At 33.4% G+C, this 17,886-nt stretch overlaps 2 protein-coding genes and 2 pseudogenes across 2 annotated transcripts; all 4 read right to left on the reverse strand.

Moving 5' to 3' along the window:
• Nucleotides 1-533: 533 nt before the first annotated feature.
• Nucleotides 534-1,156, reverse strand: LOC17894304. Its single transcript, XM_006302975.2, has 2 exons — nt 1,001-1,156; nt 534-861 (listed from the first exon to the last, which is right to left on the reverse strand). The coding sequence occupies exons 1-2, from the start codon at nt 1,107-1,109 to the stop codon at nt 656-658; spliced, it is 315 nt and encodes a 104-aa protein (XP_006303037.1). The 5' UTR covers nt 1,110-1,156; the 3' UTR covers nt 534-655.
• A 2,644-nt stretch (nt 1,157-3,800) lies between these two features.
• On the reverse strand, nt 3,801-5,818 carry LOC17896531 (annotated as a pseudogene).
• Nucleotides 5,819-11,222: 5,404 nt separating this feature from the next.
• Nucleotides 11,223-13,313, reverse strand: LOC17895046 (annotated as a pseudogene).
• A 1,734-nt stretch (nt 13,314-15,047) lies between these two features.
• LOC17894170 (probable acyl-activating enzyme 12, peroxisomal) lies at nt 15,048-17,076 on the reverse strand. Its single transcript, XM_006301989.2, has 3 exons — nt 16,845-17,076; nt 15,912-16,765; nt 15,048-15,811 (listed from the first exon to the last, which is right to left on the reverse strand). Exons 1-3 carry the CDS (start codon nt 17,040-17,042, stop codon nt 15,106-15,108), a joined length of 1,758 nt encoding a protein of 585 aa, XP_006302051.1. The 5' UTR covers nt 17,043-17,076; the 3' UTR covers nt 15,048-15,105.
• Nucleotides 17,077-17,886: the final 810 nt, after the last annotated feature.

Here is a 17,886-nt window from a genome sequence, read left to right on the forward strand (position 1 = left end):
ATCATAGAAAGACCTCATCTGTTGCTGCGTTGCTTCCTCCATAGTCAATCGAGCATACATTTTTAAAATCATTAACCCTTACATTTTTTAGTTATAGAATATAAATTCTAACCACTCTTTTATAAATCCAAACCGATATATAATTTGTTTAATTATAAATCTTAACCCTAACCATTATTTTATAAATCCAAACCGAAATATAGTTTTGTTTATTTATAAAATCTAAACCTTAACCACTCTTTTATAAATCTTTAACTTTTAAATTTTGATTCATTTTTAACTATAATATGACATGTCATATTGTTGTATTTTGATTGCCTAATTAAGAGAGGGTGGATAATAGTGGTTCATCACCCTTAGGGGTGAACACAAGTATTTTTTCAAGTTAAGGACTAAGTGTTAGAGTTGAAGTAAAGTATTAGAGTTGTTAGAGTGGAGTTGTTCTGTAAGCTTAAATTAAGGAGTTTATATGAGTATATCCAAGTGATCCAAATAAACAATGTAGTTGAGTAATGCTTTCTCTCTTCTCTCTTACTAAACGTTTGTGTACAAATAACAAGAGAGTAAAGAGAGAACAAGAGGTAATCTATATTCTGAAAGAGGAAAAGAAACAGAGAGATACTAAAGAGAGATGAGAGTGAAGTGTGAACCTCTTTCAGCCTCTCGGTTGCCACTTACTCGAGGAATTGGTTGCATAAACATAACCCGTTATAGCGTGGGCCGTCACTTGCTGAGGTTGGTTTTGCACTGGCACGTTAGCAGTTTTTCCCCCGGCCTTCCTCGACCTGCTTCCTCCAAAGTGAATTTTGGAGGATCTTGCTCCATTACCCTCCAAGTTCCTCCTCATTGTCATGGTCTCTTCTGTGTCATTAGCAAAATACACGTTATATTTATCTATATAGATCAAGCTTTTAATGATCTATGCTATATATAACAAATACAATAAAGGGAAAATGTAAATGAGCTAAAACAAACATATGTATAGGTCGAAAGGACTCACCGAGATTGGGGTGTTCGATTTGGGCAGCGAAAACGTTTCCATCTACTAAAAGGGAGAGTATGGTGCAAAGAAGAAAGAAAATGATGGAAGAAACTAAAGACGCGGCCATGTTAATTGTGAAGATGATGATGATCACTTACATTACATTTCGAGCATTTATAGAGCATAGAGGAGAGATCAAAGTTGAAGCTATGGACGATAACGTTGTCTTTGGGCTCAGCTTGTTGGTGTCTTAACTATGGTGTACTCGGTCAAAAGAGTAATGTGTATATAGGGACAACTTTGTATTTTTCTTTATTTTCCATTATTTTATAAATCTAATAAGTTATCACTACCAAAAAGAAAAAAATAACCGTTCCTAAAGACAGTCTATACGTACATGAAACTTAATAAGTCACTTTGAATATCTTTAAAAAAAAAAAAAAAACTAAATAAGTCACTGAGAAAACATGGTTAAAATTATCTTATTGTTTTAATTTGTGCCATCTTATACTTTTTTTCGTTAGCGATGGGGAAGCTTTGTATAATTTTTTTTTTTTGTTTCATGGGTTAGTTAATAGAAAAATTAATAAACTGATTTATTGGTTTATAGTTTATTTATACTAGTGTCGATGTCTATCTCCGATTATGTCCGTCTTGAGTTGACCCTCCTTCTTCTCAATCCGATTTTGGATTGGGAGTTTCCATTGCCATTTCTTTAGTTCCTTTCTCATAGACATCATTTGTTTCTGCCCCATCTGCGTCAATATTACACATGACACATTTAGTGTCAAACCTTCAATTTCAGTTATATAACAATACATTGAACATTTGAACCGCCGACAAAAAAAAACTATTCATTGAACTAATAAAGTAAGTAAATAGAAATACTCTCAAATAGCACCAAATTATGGACGATTATAACACATACTCCACAAATTTTCAAAAATAGAACTAATTGACATAATTACAAATTTTTAAATTTTCTTTCAAGGGTTTAAGATGACTATTGTACATTTCGGATATAGTTTTTAGGAGTATGATTTATTGTTTAGAGTTTATGAATTAATTTTAAAATTTTAGTTTTGATATATAGCGTTAATTATGGAAAGTAAGAGAATGTGTGACAGGTTTGGAAGAAAAACTAAAATTAATACTATTTTTGAGAATTGTCCGTAAAATAGTCAATGAGTCAACATAAGAAGAAGAAATAGATGGGAGAAATTACACACTAAGACATCGTAATAATACCGATGAGTGTGACTAAATTTATGAGAGTTGACTTAGTTTGTGTAGGTCATCGAAGTAAAGGTCTCCTTCTCTCAGATTTGTTTTCTTAATATTTAGATTGACTATTTTTACATTTAGGGTATAGTTTTAAGGAGGTAGGATTTTAGTATTTAGAGTTTATAATTTTTCTTTTAAAGTTTAATCTTGAAACGTAGTTAATTTTGAAAATTTATGAAGTGTTTGCTAAAGTTGGAAACAAAATTTGTTTTGGTGCTATTAATAACAATTGCCTTATATCTATTAGAAACAATCTCTAGCAAGCAAGTGCAAGAAACAGGTCGATCTTACCTCTCTATTCATTATCGGATATAATTTTTGCGAAGAATTGAACACAAAATTTAGGGTTCTAATTTAGATCTGCGGATAAGAGCGGATGGAGATTGTACGTTGATTTTTTTTAACAACAATAAATAAAACTTTTACTATAGAAAAAGGGAAAAACTAATTCAACCCTTCAACCAATCTTTTTTTATTTGGATGTTTCTTTATTCTAACGTCGGTCAATCACAATTGCTAGGGACCTAATAATCTATGCACAAGCACAACCAAACTTAATTATCAAGAAAATGATACTGTATATTGGCAAAAGCTTCTTTACTCTTTTTTTTTTTTACTTCGTGAGACCTTTGAAAGTGGACGAGGGGAGGAAGTTGCCTTCAAATAATTCAGCCTTTTCAACATAGAAAATTCTCCAAACGCAACGGTACTTGAATAAAACATTACTTCTTGAATCATCTCCAAACACATCAGAGTGTAAGGAAACTTCAAAACTCTTTACAAGAATTATTAGGATAGAGATATATGACATATATCTCTATCCTAATAAGAATCAAAACCATAATCAATCCCAATTTCATCATAACCAAAAAATGCTTCGAGAGCTCTTTTTAAGGGTCTTCACCATCAACCTCAAAGTATGCACACGCTCCAAAAGATGAAGTTGTTGATTACAAGGTCAAGTACAAGGAATTTCAAAACCTTTTGCAAGCTTTAAAGCCAAAAACCATCCCCTGTTTCATCATAGCGAAGTCTCAAAGGTCCTCAAAACTTCACTGGTGGAACACGCCCCAACCACTTTAACCAAAATTTTCACTGTGTCCAAAAAATCAATTTCTACTTTAGTGTCCAAAAGAAATTAATACACTAAACACAGTTAAAGCTATCATTTACAAGCTTTTGAAATCGGTGCCAACCTAGTCCACCTAAATTTGAAAACAATTTTAAGCCTGACTCGATCTAAGCTGGAAAATCTTTTTTTTTTGGGTTTATTATGTATCCTAACGATGTTTTGTTTACTGATGAAGACTTAGATGTTAAACCACTACAAAAAAAAAAATAGATTCCTAAGTTTAAGTGTGTGTTGAGTTGTTCAAATTAATAAAAGACGGTAACAAATTATATATATTAAATGTCATTTAGTAATAGTGATTATAACGGTGTATGCCTAGCTGTCCATTAATGGATAAATTAAGATAAATTTCTCATTATTTAATAAACAACCATACATATTTAGAAGTTATAGATTTATCACTCAAAGTCGAGATATAAAGTGATCGACCCGAGATTTATCTTCATGCCGTTGAACAAATTTAGATCTAACATTGACCTCATCCTCAGCAACCAAACCTTTAGCGATGTCTCGTAGCTTAAGTTTAAGGATCTTGCCATTTCTGTTTTTAGGCAGTTTTTCCAAAAATACCACTTTTCTTGGACACGTAAAATGTGGCAGATTATTACGGCAATACACTATCAAATCTGTCTCTTTGGTATCAGTCTCACCCCTCTGTAAAACAACAAACGCACACGGGGTTTCACCCCACGAACGGTGAGGCATGGCCACGACGGCAGCCTCAAGCACTTTTGGGTGCTTATAAAGAACATTCTCGACTTCAACACTGCTGATGTTTTCACCTCCCGATATGATTATGTCTTTGGACCGATCTTTGATCTCAATGTGTCCATCAGGATGAATCACACCTACATCTCCAGTGTTGAGCCATCCATGTTTAAATACTTCCAATGTAGCTTTGGGATTATTTAGATACCCTTTCATTATGCTGCTTCCTTTGATGACAATTTCTCCCATGGTCTTCCCATCGCGTGGGACACTTTCTTGAGTTTCTTTGTTCTTTACGTCAACTTCAGCTAGGCCTAAGGTACCTAGACCTTGCCTTGCTTTCAGCTCCATCTGTTGATTCTCTGGTAATCTGTTTAAATGAGTAGTAGGGTTGTCATATTAAACCTTAATAATATTGAATCAAGTTTGTAAGTTAGAAAATTCATTACTATTCAACTTTCTTTTGTTAGAAAAAATCATTGTTTTCGGTAAGTAAACTATTACTTTTGGAAAATGTTAATGAAATGTGAAAGCTAATATTGTATAAACAAGTTTAAAATTTTTATCCAAATAATGATAATTACCTGTTCCACTCGTCTTGCCACTCACAAAAGAGAACTGGACCAGCTTCCGTTAGTCCATAGGCATGCATCACTTGAAACCCCAACCGTTGAACTTTCTTCAGAAGAGCAGCAGGTGGTGGTGAGCCTCCAATCAGAACATGGACAAGCCAGGACCTTTGTGATAGGTCAAGTGGATTTTCTCGCAGGAGAATGTTGAAAACCGTAGGAACACAACACATATGTGTCACCCTATGCATTTCTATATTCTTATAGATCTCGGGGCCAGTAACATGTCTCATACAAACATTGGTCCCCCCACGCGCGGCTATTCCCCATGTACACATCCATCCATTGGAATGAAACATAGGGAGAGTCCAAAGGTAGACAGGGTATGCCCCCATTTCCCAAGCAATAATTGAGCTTAATGTGCTTAAATATGCTCCTCTATGGGTAATCACCGCACCTTTTGGGTCGGCTGTGGTACCCGATGTGTAGTTCAAGGATATAGGATCTTTTTCGTCTTTAATATGGAACATACGTGCCACCAACGAGGGTGTAGGCTCTCCTTTCTGGATGAGACCCTCATAGTCTAATTCCCCGGATGAAATCCTCTTAGGGACATCAACCTCGTCAATAAATATGACCGGCAAGTTCAGTTATGAGTCGTTACTTGATAGTAGATGGAGGATCTCTCGAGCCAAGGGCTCATAGGTGCGGTCAATGAATAAGATCTTAGGCTTGGCGTGGCGAATGATAGCGGCAATGGATGTTGCGTCCAGACGAGTGTTGATAGGGTTAAGGACAGCTCCAGCCATGGGAACGGCAAAGTGCATCTCATACATGGCCGGTATGTTTGGTGCAACAACGGATACCTAAATGCACAACACATAAGCCTCATTAATATATATGTAAGACATAATAAGAGAGAGAAAGAGAGACAGTGTGACATACCACATCGTTCTTGGCAATGTTAAGGGATATGAGAGAAGCGGCAAGACGACAGCAACGGTCATAAGTCTGAGGCCAAGTGAAACGAGTTTGTCCGTTTATTATCGAAGTTCGATTAGGATAACACTCGGAAGCTCTCTTCAAGAATGTTATGGGCGTTAGAGGGACGTTGTTTGCTTCACATAACACTAGATTATCCATCTTCTTATTTATTTTTCTCGTGTGTAATGAATGTTTGTGTGAGTGAAGACTGAAGAGAGATACACAATAGTTTGCCAATATATAGGAAAGTTATATATACATCTTTCTTATCAACATTTTTATGTGGATATGATTCAGAAGAACTCGAATAATTGATATACACAAGCCAAATAATTGTGTATTCGTCTTCTACTCAGTACAATAAATTTTGTTTGTTTCGTGGAATTTAAATCTAGATATGGTCACTGATATTTCGTATTTACCGTATTTGAATTTTACTATATGTCTTGTCCCTATTTAATAAGTGGTTAATGATTTAAATTCAATAAAATGAGCTTTGAGTTTAGGGTAAATTAGAGAATTTAGTTTTAAAAACACATTGGAAATCTATAGTGACATTCTTTGTGAAACAAATTTTTTTTTCTAGAGTGACACTCTTTGTGAAACAGAGGCTAGGAAGTATTACTTTTATTTTGTTTTGCTGAAAATTGATTCAAAAGCATCTATTGGATCGTGTGGAGAATGGCTTTGTTCACATTGGGGAGGAAGTAAGTTTAACAAGTTTGTTTTTCTTCAAGGTTTTTTTAAATATATTTTACTTTTGTTTTGTACTAGGTAATGTCCCGCGCATATGCGCGGGTTGTTGTATATTAAATTAATTAATTTTAATTAATTTATTATTTATAAAAAATAAAACAAATAAATTTTAATGTTTATGACATTTTTACACTTTATTTATTTAAATCATATAATAGAAGCATAAATCCATATCTTTTGAATTTATTCGTTGATTAATTGTTCAATTTTGATAATAATTTTCTTTAGTACTTTTGAGTTTTTTTGATAAAAAATAATAATATTGTTAATGATAAAAATAGAAATGATATTGAGAGAATTTTAAAAATACCCCTTTTCAAATACCACTTTTTAAATTTATTCATTTTCAAACCTTATAAAAAAATCACTAAAAATGTTGAAATTCATCCAAATATGTGTGTAACCTTATAAATATACATACACATTACCTTTGTTCGTGTATAAAATTTCAATGTCTTAAAAATGGTTTAATAATTACAATTATTTTATTACAATAATTACATACTTTTGAAAATAAAATAAATATACATGAATATGTGAGAAAGAAACAAACATCTAAAGTAAAAGAATGAAGATGGTTTTTTTTTACTTGATTTTCTTATGGTGCGATGGTCGGAAATCAATACTTCTGAATCCCATCGATAAAGTAATTTTCTTATAGCCATAAAAATTATTATAGAATGTATTATACATTTAATAGTATAAGAAAACAATGAAGAAATGAAGAAGTACATAAAACAAAGAAAATATAGAATTAAAAACAAAATATTAAACCAAATATATAATCAAGCTCTTACAATGAAAAAATATTAAAAAATAAAACATAGAAAATATTGAGGGTATCAGATATGGTGGAGGAGGATGTAAGATTGGGTATTTATAGGATAAAGTATGATGTAATATATATTTCTAAAATAATTAAATTAGAGGTGTTATAATTATAACTTACAATGTGTTAATTGAAATTGAACGGAGGAAACAGATAGTCAAATCACAAGTTATATAATTTCAGTTACAATTTAGTATTAAAGTATGGATTTCAAGTATGAATTAAAGTATATGATTAAATGTGTTAGATATTTGGTTTAATTAAAAATAAATATTATAATTAAAAATAAATGCTAAATGGACCAATAAGGAGAGAGTGAAACCTTAAAAATTCCCAAAGAATAATTTTATTTTTTAAACTCTTTTTATATTCCTCTTAATTTAAGTGATATCTCTAGGTTTAATTATTTTCATCCTTTTAGTATATATAATAGATATAAAATTGAACATCAAAAGCTTTTTTAGATAGAAAATCAAGTATAAAATTCAAAGTTAACAAAAATTATAATGTTCTTTATATTATTAAATGTTGAATCACAAACTAAATATAAGGATCATTATTCTTAAAATAATGTCTTACAAATTGGTTTGATAATTATATAACAAAAATTTATTTTGTTAAAAATTACATACTTTTGAAATTTAAATAAATATACATGAAATATGTGAGAAAGAAACAAACATCCAAAGTAAAAGAATGAAGATAGTTTTTTTTTTTTTTGGTCATCATGAAGATAGTTTCTTTAGCTTGATTTTCTTATTGTGCAATGGTTGGAAATCAATTTTTTTGAATCCCATCGATAAAATAATTTTCTTATAACCATAAAATATTATTATACATATGTATTACATTTAAAAATATAAAGAAAACAATGAAGAAATGAAAAATACATATAAACAAAAAATAAATAAAATTGAAAACAAAAGTTTAAACCAAATATTTAATCAAACTCTTACAATGACATCTTAATTGAGTTTTCACCCATGCAAGAACTTTTTAAAAAAAACAAAGAAAATAATGAAGATATGAGATATGGTAGAGGAGGATGTGAGAATGGCTATTTATAGGATAAAAAGTGATGTAAGTTACATTTTTAAAATAATTAAATTAGAGGAGTCATAATTATAATTTATAGTGTGTGTAATTGAAATTCAATAAAGAAAACAAATAGTCTTTGAAATTTATATAATTTTCAGTTACATTATAGTAGTAAAGTGTGGATTTAAAGTATGAATTAATGTATATGATTAAATGTGTTTTTTGGTATTTAAAATATTAACTTTTTTCATTTTCTTTGCCATTTGTTTTTAACTTATGGTGTAATTAATTTTTGTATTGAATGATTGTCATAAACATTGACTTATATATATATATTTAAAAAAAAATAAAGGACTTAAATGTTTTTCCACCAATAATGAGAGAGTCAAACCTTACTTTTATATATATGATTTTTTTTCTTTCTATTATGGTTTTAATAAGGCGATAACTTAGAGTTTTACTTTCATTGTGAATGTTTTTGCTTTACTCTTTTAAATTTGTAATTTTTGAAAATATTTAATCTTTCCGGCATAGTATTTCGACAATATATCTTTCCATCTTATTATTAATATAAATAAGATAGATGAAAAGAAAAGATGATGAGGGGTGAAAATTTAATTTATTGAAATTTGGACAGCTAAAATATAGGAAGTAGAAAATTAATTTGCCGACCAAAAACTTATTTTCTAGTGTTTCGCGTAGTTTCTACCCAAAATAGTTTTCTCTGTTTTATAGGTAAAGAGAAAATCAATGTAAGTTATGATATTCTGATGCGTGGATGAACATTTTTATGTGGTCGACTAATTAATATTTGTATTAGCAGATTTAGAAAAACAAAAATCACTCAAATTTCATATTCAACTCGTTCAAGCTTTATTTTGTTTTTCCTTCCCTTTTGCCATTTTAGGTCATTAAAAAGGTGGTCAGGACTTTTTCTTTACTAGTAAGCAGATCCTCTTATAATCTTCATGTATGTAAAGATCAATCAACCAATTTAGACGTGTTTCTTATCTCTAAAGGAGAAATTTTAAAGTTTAACGTATCATACAATTACTTTGATCTAGTTTAAAAGTTTATAGTTTAAATTTTTGATCTACATGGTCACTGATGGTTCGTATTTACAATCTCAATTATACAATTACTTTTTTTTTATGTTCTGGATATTTTTATTTTTTTTGGTTGAAGATTGACATTTATTTTGTATTATTTTTGTTTGTGTTACGATTTTTATTAGGATTTCGATAATGAAGGATTTTTTGTTTCTCGTTTAGGTTTTCGTTTTTTTTTGGGTTCGTAGTTTTTTTTTTTTCTTTTAACTCAGGGTAAATCCCCAGACCTATGGAAGGATCCAAGACTAATCCCTGGGGAGAGGGTATCCCACGGGTAGGGTCCCTCCAGGTTTTTAGATGGGCCTTAAGCAAGAGGCCCATACCCATGTGGCCAAAGGGATAAAGCTAGCAATTCTGCGTCTGAAAAGAATCGATCCCTGGCCTAGACCAACAGGGCGACTTTTCGTAGTTTGTCCTTCGATTATCGAAGTTCGGTTGAGATAACATTCCAAATCTCTTCAAAAATGTTATGGGCGTTAGAGAGACGTTGTTTGGTTCACATAACACTAGATTAAACATCTTCTTATCTTCGATGAGTGTGCATCACAAATCCATCACAAGTGTACTGAATACTTTGTGTGAGTGAAGAGAGATGCAAATACATACCATATATTGCAATGGTCATTTTCCTTATCAATAGAATTCGAATGAGTGATAACCGTAAGCCACGATTTAATTGTGCTAGTTAAAATAAATAAATAAATAAAACTGTGGTCAGTGATGTTGTTTGTTTCGTATAATTTAAATATAGATGGTCAGTGATGTTTGTGTATTTACCGTCTTGGTTTTATAATTATTTAATTTTATGCATTTTTGGTATTTCTATTTTGTACATATCAGAAAAGCATCTATTAGATTCTGTGGGATGGCTTTGTTCACATTGGTGATCTAGAGCCATTGAACAAACATTTTAAGTAGTGGATCTCATGGTTGAAAATTTAAAATAAAACTTCATATATACCTTAAACAAATTATACACATTAAACTTACTCTTAGATTGTTTTCATATAAATAGGAGATGTGTATGTTTGTGTTCATGAACTAAGACTATGTACAATGGTTAGATTTATCAATACCCTAATTTTTACCATTTATTTTTCTGTCTTCCACCTCGTATTCAACACACATTCAATTTTTTTCACTTACAATGGTTTTGTTTAAAATTATTCAACACCATATCCCACTATTTTTAATTTATGATTCTTTTATATTTATATAATTATATATTATAACAATTAATCGATCCAGTTGTAGCATTTCAACTGTTGACAACAATTTATACACACTTCCATTGTAAGTAATCTATTAGTAATAACTTAACTACCTACTAATCAAAGTCATATGAGAATTTAGGGATATTACAATCTCTATTAAGAACATAATAGTAATAGCTGTCAAACATGTATTAGAGTCTAAATGTGTGGTTGATAAAAAAAAAACATGTATTAGAGTCCAAAAGAATGACAAGCCCAACCCTAATGTGATTTCATTTAATTAGGGTTCTTACCAAGATGAATAAATATATATTCATGTAATGAGAACTTAGAATATACCCTTGAGAGTAGTCTCAAAACAACTCTCCCTTTTCAATCTTATGAAATATCAAATCTAATATTGTTCGCTCTTGGTGACAAGATTTAAGTTCTTTGCTTTTATCTTTTAGTTTAGATTTGAATAAAGCTCTCTATGAACTATCTAATCTCTTAGTTTAATCAATCTTAATAAGCTTATTTGGGCATCAATAATCTTACTTTGGAATTGCTATAAAAAATAACTCTAAAACCCATCATAAATAGGTAATAATGATTATAATGGTCTATGTTTATTCGTCTATCAATCAATATAGATAAATTCTCATTACCTAATTGATAATAATACACATTTGGAAGTCGTGAAATTATAGACTCAAAGTCGAGAAGTAATACGATCGACCCGCAATTTATCTTCACGTCGTTGAACTATTTCAGATGTAACATTGACCTTACTGTCATCAACTAAACCTTTAGCGATGTCTCTTAGCTTAGGCTTAAGGATCTTGCCATTTCCGTTTTTAGGCAGTTCTTCCAAAAATACCACTTTTCTCGGACACGTAAAATGTGGCAGATTATCACGGCAAAAGTTTATCAAATCTCTCTCTCTGGTCAAAGATTTATCTTCACAATCTTCTTTATCATCCTCACCCCTTTGTAAAACAACAAACGCACACGGGGTTTCACCCCACGTAGGGTGAGGCATGGCCACGACGGCAGCCTCAAGCACTTTTGGGTGCTTATAAAGAACATTCTCGACTTCAACACTGCTGATGTTTTCGCCTCCCGAGATGATTATGTATTTGGACCTATCTTTGATCTCGATGTGTCCATCAGGATGAATCACACCTACATCCCCAGTGTTGAGCCATCCATGTTTAAATGCTTCGAAGGTGGCTTTTGGATTATTTAAATACCCTTTCATTATGCTGCTTCCTTTCATGAAAATTTCTCCCATGGTCTTCCCATCTCGTGGGACACTCTCTTGAGTTTCGTTGTTCTTTATGTCAACTTCAGCTAGGCCTAAGATGCCTAACCCTTGCCTTGCTTTCAACTCCATCTGTTGATTCTCTGGTAATCTGTTTCAGTTGAGTAATAGGGTTGTCATATTGAACTTACTAATATTTAGCATGGTTGTAAGTTAGAAAATTCATAACAATCAAACATTTTTTGTTAAAAAGAATCCCCCTTCTATAAATAACATATTATTTTGGAAAATGTTAAACGAAACATGAAAGCTTATTGTATATACAAGTTTAAAATTGTATCAATGATACCTGTTCCACTTTGCCACTCTCAAAAGAGAACTGAACCTGTAGCTTCCGTAAGCCCATAGGCATGCATCACCTGAAACCCGAACCGTTGTACTTTCTTAACAAGAGCAGGAGGCGGCGGTGAACCTCCAGTAAGCACATGGACTGGCCCTGACCTTTGTGACAGGTCAAGCCTATTTCCTCGCAGGAGAATGTTGAAAACCGTAGGAGCACAACACATATGTGTCACATTATGCATTTCTATGTTCTTGTAGATCTCCGGTGCAGTCACATTCCTCATACACACATTGGTACCCCCACGTGCGGCCGTTGCCCATGTAAACGTCCATCCATTGCAATGAAACATAGGGAGAGTCCAAAGGTAGACAGGACAGGTTCCCATTTCCCAGCCAATAATCGCGCTTAACGTACTCAAATATGTTCCTCGGTGAGTGACCACCACACCTTTTGGGTCGGCCGTGGTACCCGAGGTGTAGTTCAAAGAGATAGGATCTTGTTCGTCTTGAATACGGAACATACGTGATACCAACAAGGCCGTAGGCTCTCCCCTCTGGATCAGACCCTCATAGCCTAACTCCTCCGGTGAAACCACTCTAGGGGAATTGATCTCGTCAATGTATATCACCCGCAAGTTCAGTTGTGAGTTTTCACATGGTAGTAGCAGGAGGATCTCTCGAGCCAAGGGCTCAAAACTCCGGTCAATGAACAAGATCTTGGGCTTGGCGTGGCGCAGGATAGCGGTAATGGATGTTGCGTCCAGACGAGTGTTGATAGGGTTAAGGACAGCTCCAGCCATGGGAACGGCAAAGTGCATCTCATACATGGCCGGTATGTTTGGTGCCACAACGGATACCTAAAGACACAACACATATGCCTGATTTAACAGAATGAGAGAGAAAGAAAGAGAGTGTGACATATTACCACATCGTTCTTAGCAATGTTAAGAGATATGAGAGAAGAGGCTAGACGACAGCAACGGTCATAGGTCTGAGGCCAAGTGAAACGAGTTTGTCCATTGATTATTGAAGTTCGAGTAGGATAACACTCGGAAGCTCTCTTCAAGAACGTTATAGGAGTTAGAGGAACGTTGTTTGCTTCACATAACTCCAGTTTATCCATCTTCTAATCTTTCTTTTCAATAGGTAATGAAATGTTTGTGCGAGTGAAGAGGGTTACAGAAATAGTTACTATATATATTAAAAATAAATAATAAAAGAATAAAAGAAAAAAAAAGACAAAAAGAAAAAAAAAACACTCCTCGATTATTTCGAGGTCCATTTCTTTTATGAACATTTTGATGTCGACGTTTTCCAGCTCTTGTTTTATACTATATTTAATAAAGTATTTTATGGTGTTATGATTGGTAAAGACAAAATTACATTAAATGTACTCTTTTTGATCATTTTTAATGCAACCACTTGACCTCTTAAAGTAATCGACTCGAGAGTCACCTCACATTTTATATTCAACTCGTTTAAGCATGATCATTTTTTTATATAAAGTCAAAGATTAGTTGTCAGTAACGTATTTGACAACTAAAGAGTTTTAGGTGAGATTTGGAAAATACTCTAGAATAAATTATAACAACGTTTTTCAAAATGATCAAACTATATATTATATGTAAACTCAAAACAATTAATAAAAGTATTAGATTCAATACATTCTTTAAGTAATCTTTTTTAATTGTGACACTAAGAATTAACTTATAGTACACCGTAAGATAATGTTTTACATCATCGTAATTGAAGAAACATAATTTGACACGTTTTATATTCTACTATTACTAGTATTAACAAGATAATAAAATGATAATACTATACTTGTTAATGATATTTTGAACTTTTATTAATGTTAATCCAACCCGGGCAAACATTTAGAAATTATGCTCAATCAACCAAGATGTGGCAGATGGGCTAAATGACGTGCGACCAGTCGTGAGCTTCTTGTCCACACGACCACACAGGCCATAAAAGCCGTGAACGGTCTCATGCCTACACAACGAGTCAACACTCCGGTCACAGCCCACATGGCCTATCCTGATGAAGACCTTGTCCATATATTCACTTAGCAAAGCGACGTTGTTTTGGCGTCTTAACTCTTAACCTTAACTCGAGCCTATAAATACCACATTTTAATTTAAGGATGACTAAATTGTGCTTCCTTGGTGCTTTCTCTGTCCAGCCTCGGCTCAACAATTTGGCATGTCCATAGGCAAAAAAACTTTTTTGGCCTTTTATCTAATTTATACCAAAGAGATTCAATTTTTTTGGGCCCATAAAACTTGTTTTAAAGATATTTTTATACATAAATAGGTTCTTTCACAAAAGAAAATACGAAAATGGATCATATTATATGGATACAATATTATTTTGGTCCCCTAATTTACTATTTTACAACAAAAATGGACTTTTAAGTCTTAAATTTTTTTTTTAAAAGTACTCGGACCCATAGACCACTGTCCTTATGTCCACCCCTGTTGAGCCGGACCTGCTCGTGCCCCCTTAGTTCTTCCACAGCCCTAAAAGAAAGACGACCAGAGAGCCTCCTTCTCCCCGCTCCACCGTCAAAGTCACCACCAATCACCTCTAGCTAGTCTTTTCCTTTCTCTTGTTTACGTACATAGTCATTAAGTCTTCTATGTATCTTCCTCTTAGTTCAAAGTCTTTGGTGGACTGTTTTGTTTGGTAGAAATATGAACTTTTTTTGTTTTATCTTTAAACTCTTATCCTTTAATTTGGTAACCAAATGATATTTTTTGGTTCAATGTGTGGTTGAGTTGATCAAAAGATGGTAAAAAATTATATATTTTAAATTTCCATTTAGTCAGTACATAATTGATTATTACGGTCTATATTTAGTCGTCCATCCATGTATACATATAATTTTATCATTACTTAGTAGATTCACGAACTCAAAGTCGAGACGTAAAGTGAGCGATCCAAGGTTTGTCATCACGCGATTGAACTATTTTAGATCTAGCAGTGACGTCATCCTTCTCATCTACCAAACTTTTAGCGATGTCTCGTAGTTTAGGCTTAAGAATCTTGCCATTCCCGTTTTTAGGCAGTTCTTCCAAGAACACCACTTTTCTCGGACACATAAAATGTGGCAGATTCTCACGACAATACTCTATCAAATCTCTCTCTCTGGTCACAAATTTATATTCATGGCCTTTTTTATCATTCTCACCTTTTTCTAAAACAACGAATGCACAAGGGGTTTCACCCCATGCTGGGTGAGGCATGGCAACGACGGCAGCCTCAAGCACTTTTGGGTGCTTATAAAGAACATTCTCGAGTTCAACACTACTAATGTTTTCGCCACCCGAGATGATTATGTCTTTGGACCGGTCTTTGATCTCGATGTATCCCTCCGGATGAATCACTCCTACGTCCCCAGTGCTGAAACATCCATGTTTAAACGCTTCAAATGTAGCTTTAGGATTCTTTAAATATCCTTTCATTAAGACGCTTCCTCTAATAACTATTTCTCCTAACGTCTTCCCATCGCGTGGAACACTCTCTTGAGTTTCATTGTTCTTCACGTCAACTTCAGCTATGCCTAAGACGCCTAGCCCTTGCCTTGCTTTTAACTCCATTTGTTGATTTTCTGGTAATCTGTTTCAGTTAAGTAATTGGGTTGTCAAATATGATAATAGTGAATTATTTTTAAATAAGTAACGTTATAAATAAACTTGAATATAACAATTATTATTACCTGTTCCACTCATCTGGCCACTCACAAAAGAGAACTGGGCCAGTGGCCTCCGTAAGTCCATAGGCATGCATCACTTGAAAACCCAACTCCTGAACTCTCTTAAGAAGAGCAGCGGGGGGTGGTGAACCTCCGGTCAACACATGGACCGGCCGGGACCTATGTGACAGGTCAAGCCTCTTTCCTCGCAGGAGAATGTTGAAAACCGTAGGAGCACAACACATATGTGTCACATTATGCATTTCTATGTTCTTATAGATCTCCGGGGCAGTCACATTCCTCATACACACATTGGTGCCCCCGCGCGAGGCCGTTGCCCATGTAAACGTCCATCCATTGCAATGAAACATAGGGAGAGTCCAAAGGTAAACGGGACATGTTCCCATTTCCCAACCAATAATCACGCTTAATGTGCTCAAATATGCTCCTCGGTGGGTAATCACCACACCTTTTGGGTCGGCCGTGGTACCTGACGTGTAGTTCAAGGAGATCGGATCATTTTCGTCTTGAATACGGAACATACGTGTGACCATCGAGGGCGTAGGCTCTCCTCTCTGGATGAGACCCTCATAGTCTAACTCCTCGACTGAGAGCCTTCTAGGGGAATTAAACTCGTCAATAAAGATGACCCGCAGGTTCTGTTTTGAGTTGTCACATGGTAATAGATGAAGGATCTCTCGAGCCAACGGCTCATAAGTGCGGTCAATGAACAAGATCTTAGTCATGGCGTGGAGAAGGATAGCGGCAATGGATGTTGCGTCCAGACGAGTGTTGATAGGGTTAAGGACAGCTCCGGCCATGGGAACGGCAAAGTGCATCTCATACATGGCCGGTATGTTTGGTGCCACAACTGATACCTAAACATATTGACATATAAAGCCAAAGTTATGTATATGAATGAAACAATGAGAGAGAAAGAGAGACAGTGTGACATACCACATCATTCTTAGCAATGTTAAGAGATATGAGAGCAGCAGCAAGACGACAACAACGGTCATATGTCTGAGGCCAAGTGAAACGAGTTTGTCCGTTGATTATCGAAGTTCGGTTAGGATAACACTCGGAAGCTCTCTTCAAGAATGTTATGGGCGTTAGAGGAACGTTGTTTGCTTCACTTAACACAAGATTAACCATCTTCTTATTGCTCTCGTGTGTATTGAAATATTTGTGTGAGTGAAGAGGGATATACAAATTAATACTATATATAGAAAAAAAACTATGAGAAATGTGCCAACTAGACACTAGTCATATTAAAGATGTAAGTTAAATAGTTAAAGAATACATAAAAACATTGCTCAATTATTTCAAGGGTCCTTTTCCTTATCAACATTTTTATGTGGTTAGGATTCAACAGATCTCGAATTATTGATTTCCGCAAATCACGTTTTAACTGTGCTACGAACCGACAGGGTTGTGCATTTGTGCCAAATATATAGTTCTGTGTATTTATTTGTTTCGTCAGATTTATATCTAGATGGTCACTGATGTTTGGTATGTACCATCTTAATTATACAATTTTTTTAGGTATTTTTATTTTGTTTGGTTGAAAATTGATCCCAATTAAGTAAACAAAATAATGATTGATATATATATATATATATATATAGATGATCATAGAAAAACAACTATTTGACATAATAAAAAGAAAATACAAAGTACTAAACGTCAAGAAAAATAATATATGACGAATTTTTAAGAGTTTTTTCCAAAAATAAAAGCATCTATTAATTGTGTGGGATCGTTTTGCTTAAAATTTACATTGGTGAGGAAATAAGATTTGACATTGATTCATATTTTTTTTTTTATGATTTTAGTTAGTTATTCGGTAATTAGAGTTTTACTTTTCTCTTTTGAATTTGTAGTCTCCGAAAATATTTAGTGTTTCCGTCGACATAGTATTTCGATAAAAAAAATTTCATAGCATTATAAATATACTAAAAAAAGACTGATAATTTTAGGACAAGAACAAGATGTGTTT

This window comes from Capsella rubella, unplaced genomic scaffold, assembly GCF_000375325.1.
Source record: "Capsella rubella cultivar Monte Gargano unplaced genomic scaffold, Caprub1_0 scaffold_2, whole genome shotgun sequence".
Classification (NCBI taxonomy): domain Eukaryota; kingdom Viridiplantae; phylum Streptophyta; class Magnoliopsida; order Brassicales; family Brassicaceae; genus Capsella; species Capsella rubella.

Excerpts from the sequence above, each read along its gene's own strand:
- LOC17894304 (XM_006302975.2), bottom strand. The coding sequence starts at position 1,109 with ATGGCCGCGTCTTTAGTTTCTTCCATCATTTTCTTTCTTCTTTGCACC. Across the intron at positions 862-1,000 it reads AATCGAACACCCCAATCTCG|AAGAGACCATGACAATGAGG; the intron begins GTGAGTCCTTTC and ends CTAATGACACAG.
- LOC17894170 (XM_006301989.2), bottom strand. The coding sequence starts at position 17,042 with ATGGTTAATCTTGTGTTAAGTGAAGCAAACAACGTTCCTCTAACGCCC. Across the intron at positions 16,766-16,844 it reads ACATTGCTAAGAATGATGTG|GTATCAGTTGTGGCACCAAA; the intron begins GTATGTCACACT and ends CAATATGTTTAG. Across the intron at positions 15,812-15,911 it reads TGGCCAGATGAGTGGAACAG|ATTACCAGAAAATCAACAAA; the intron begins GTAATAATAATT and ends TAACTGAAACAG.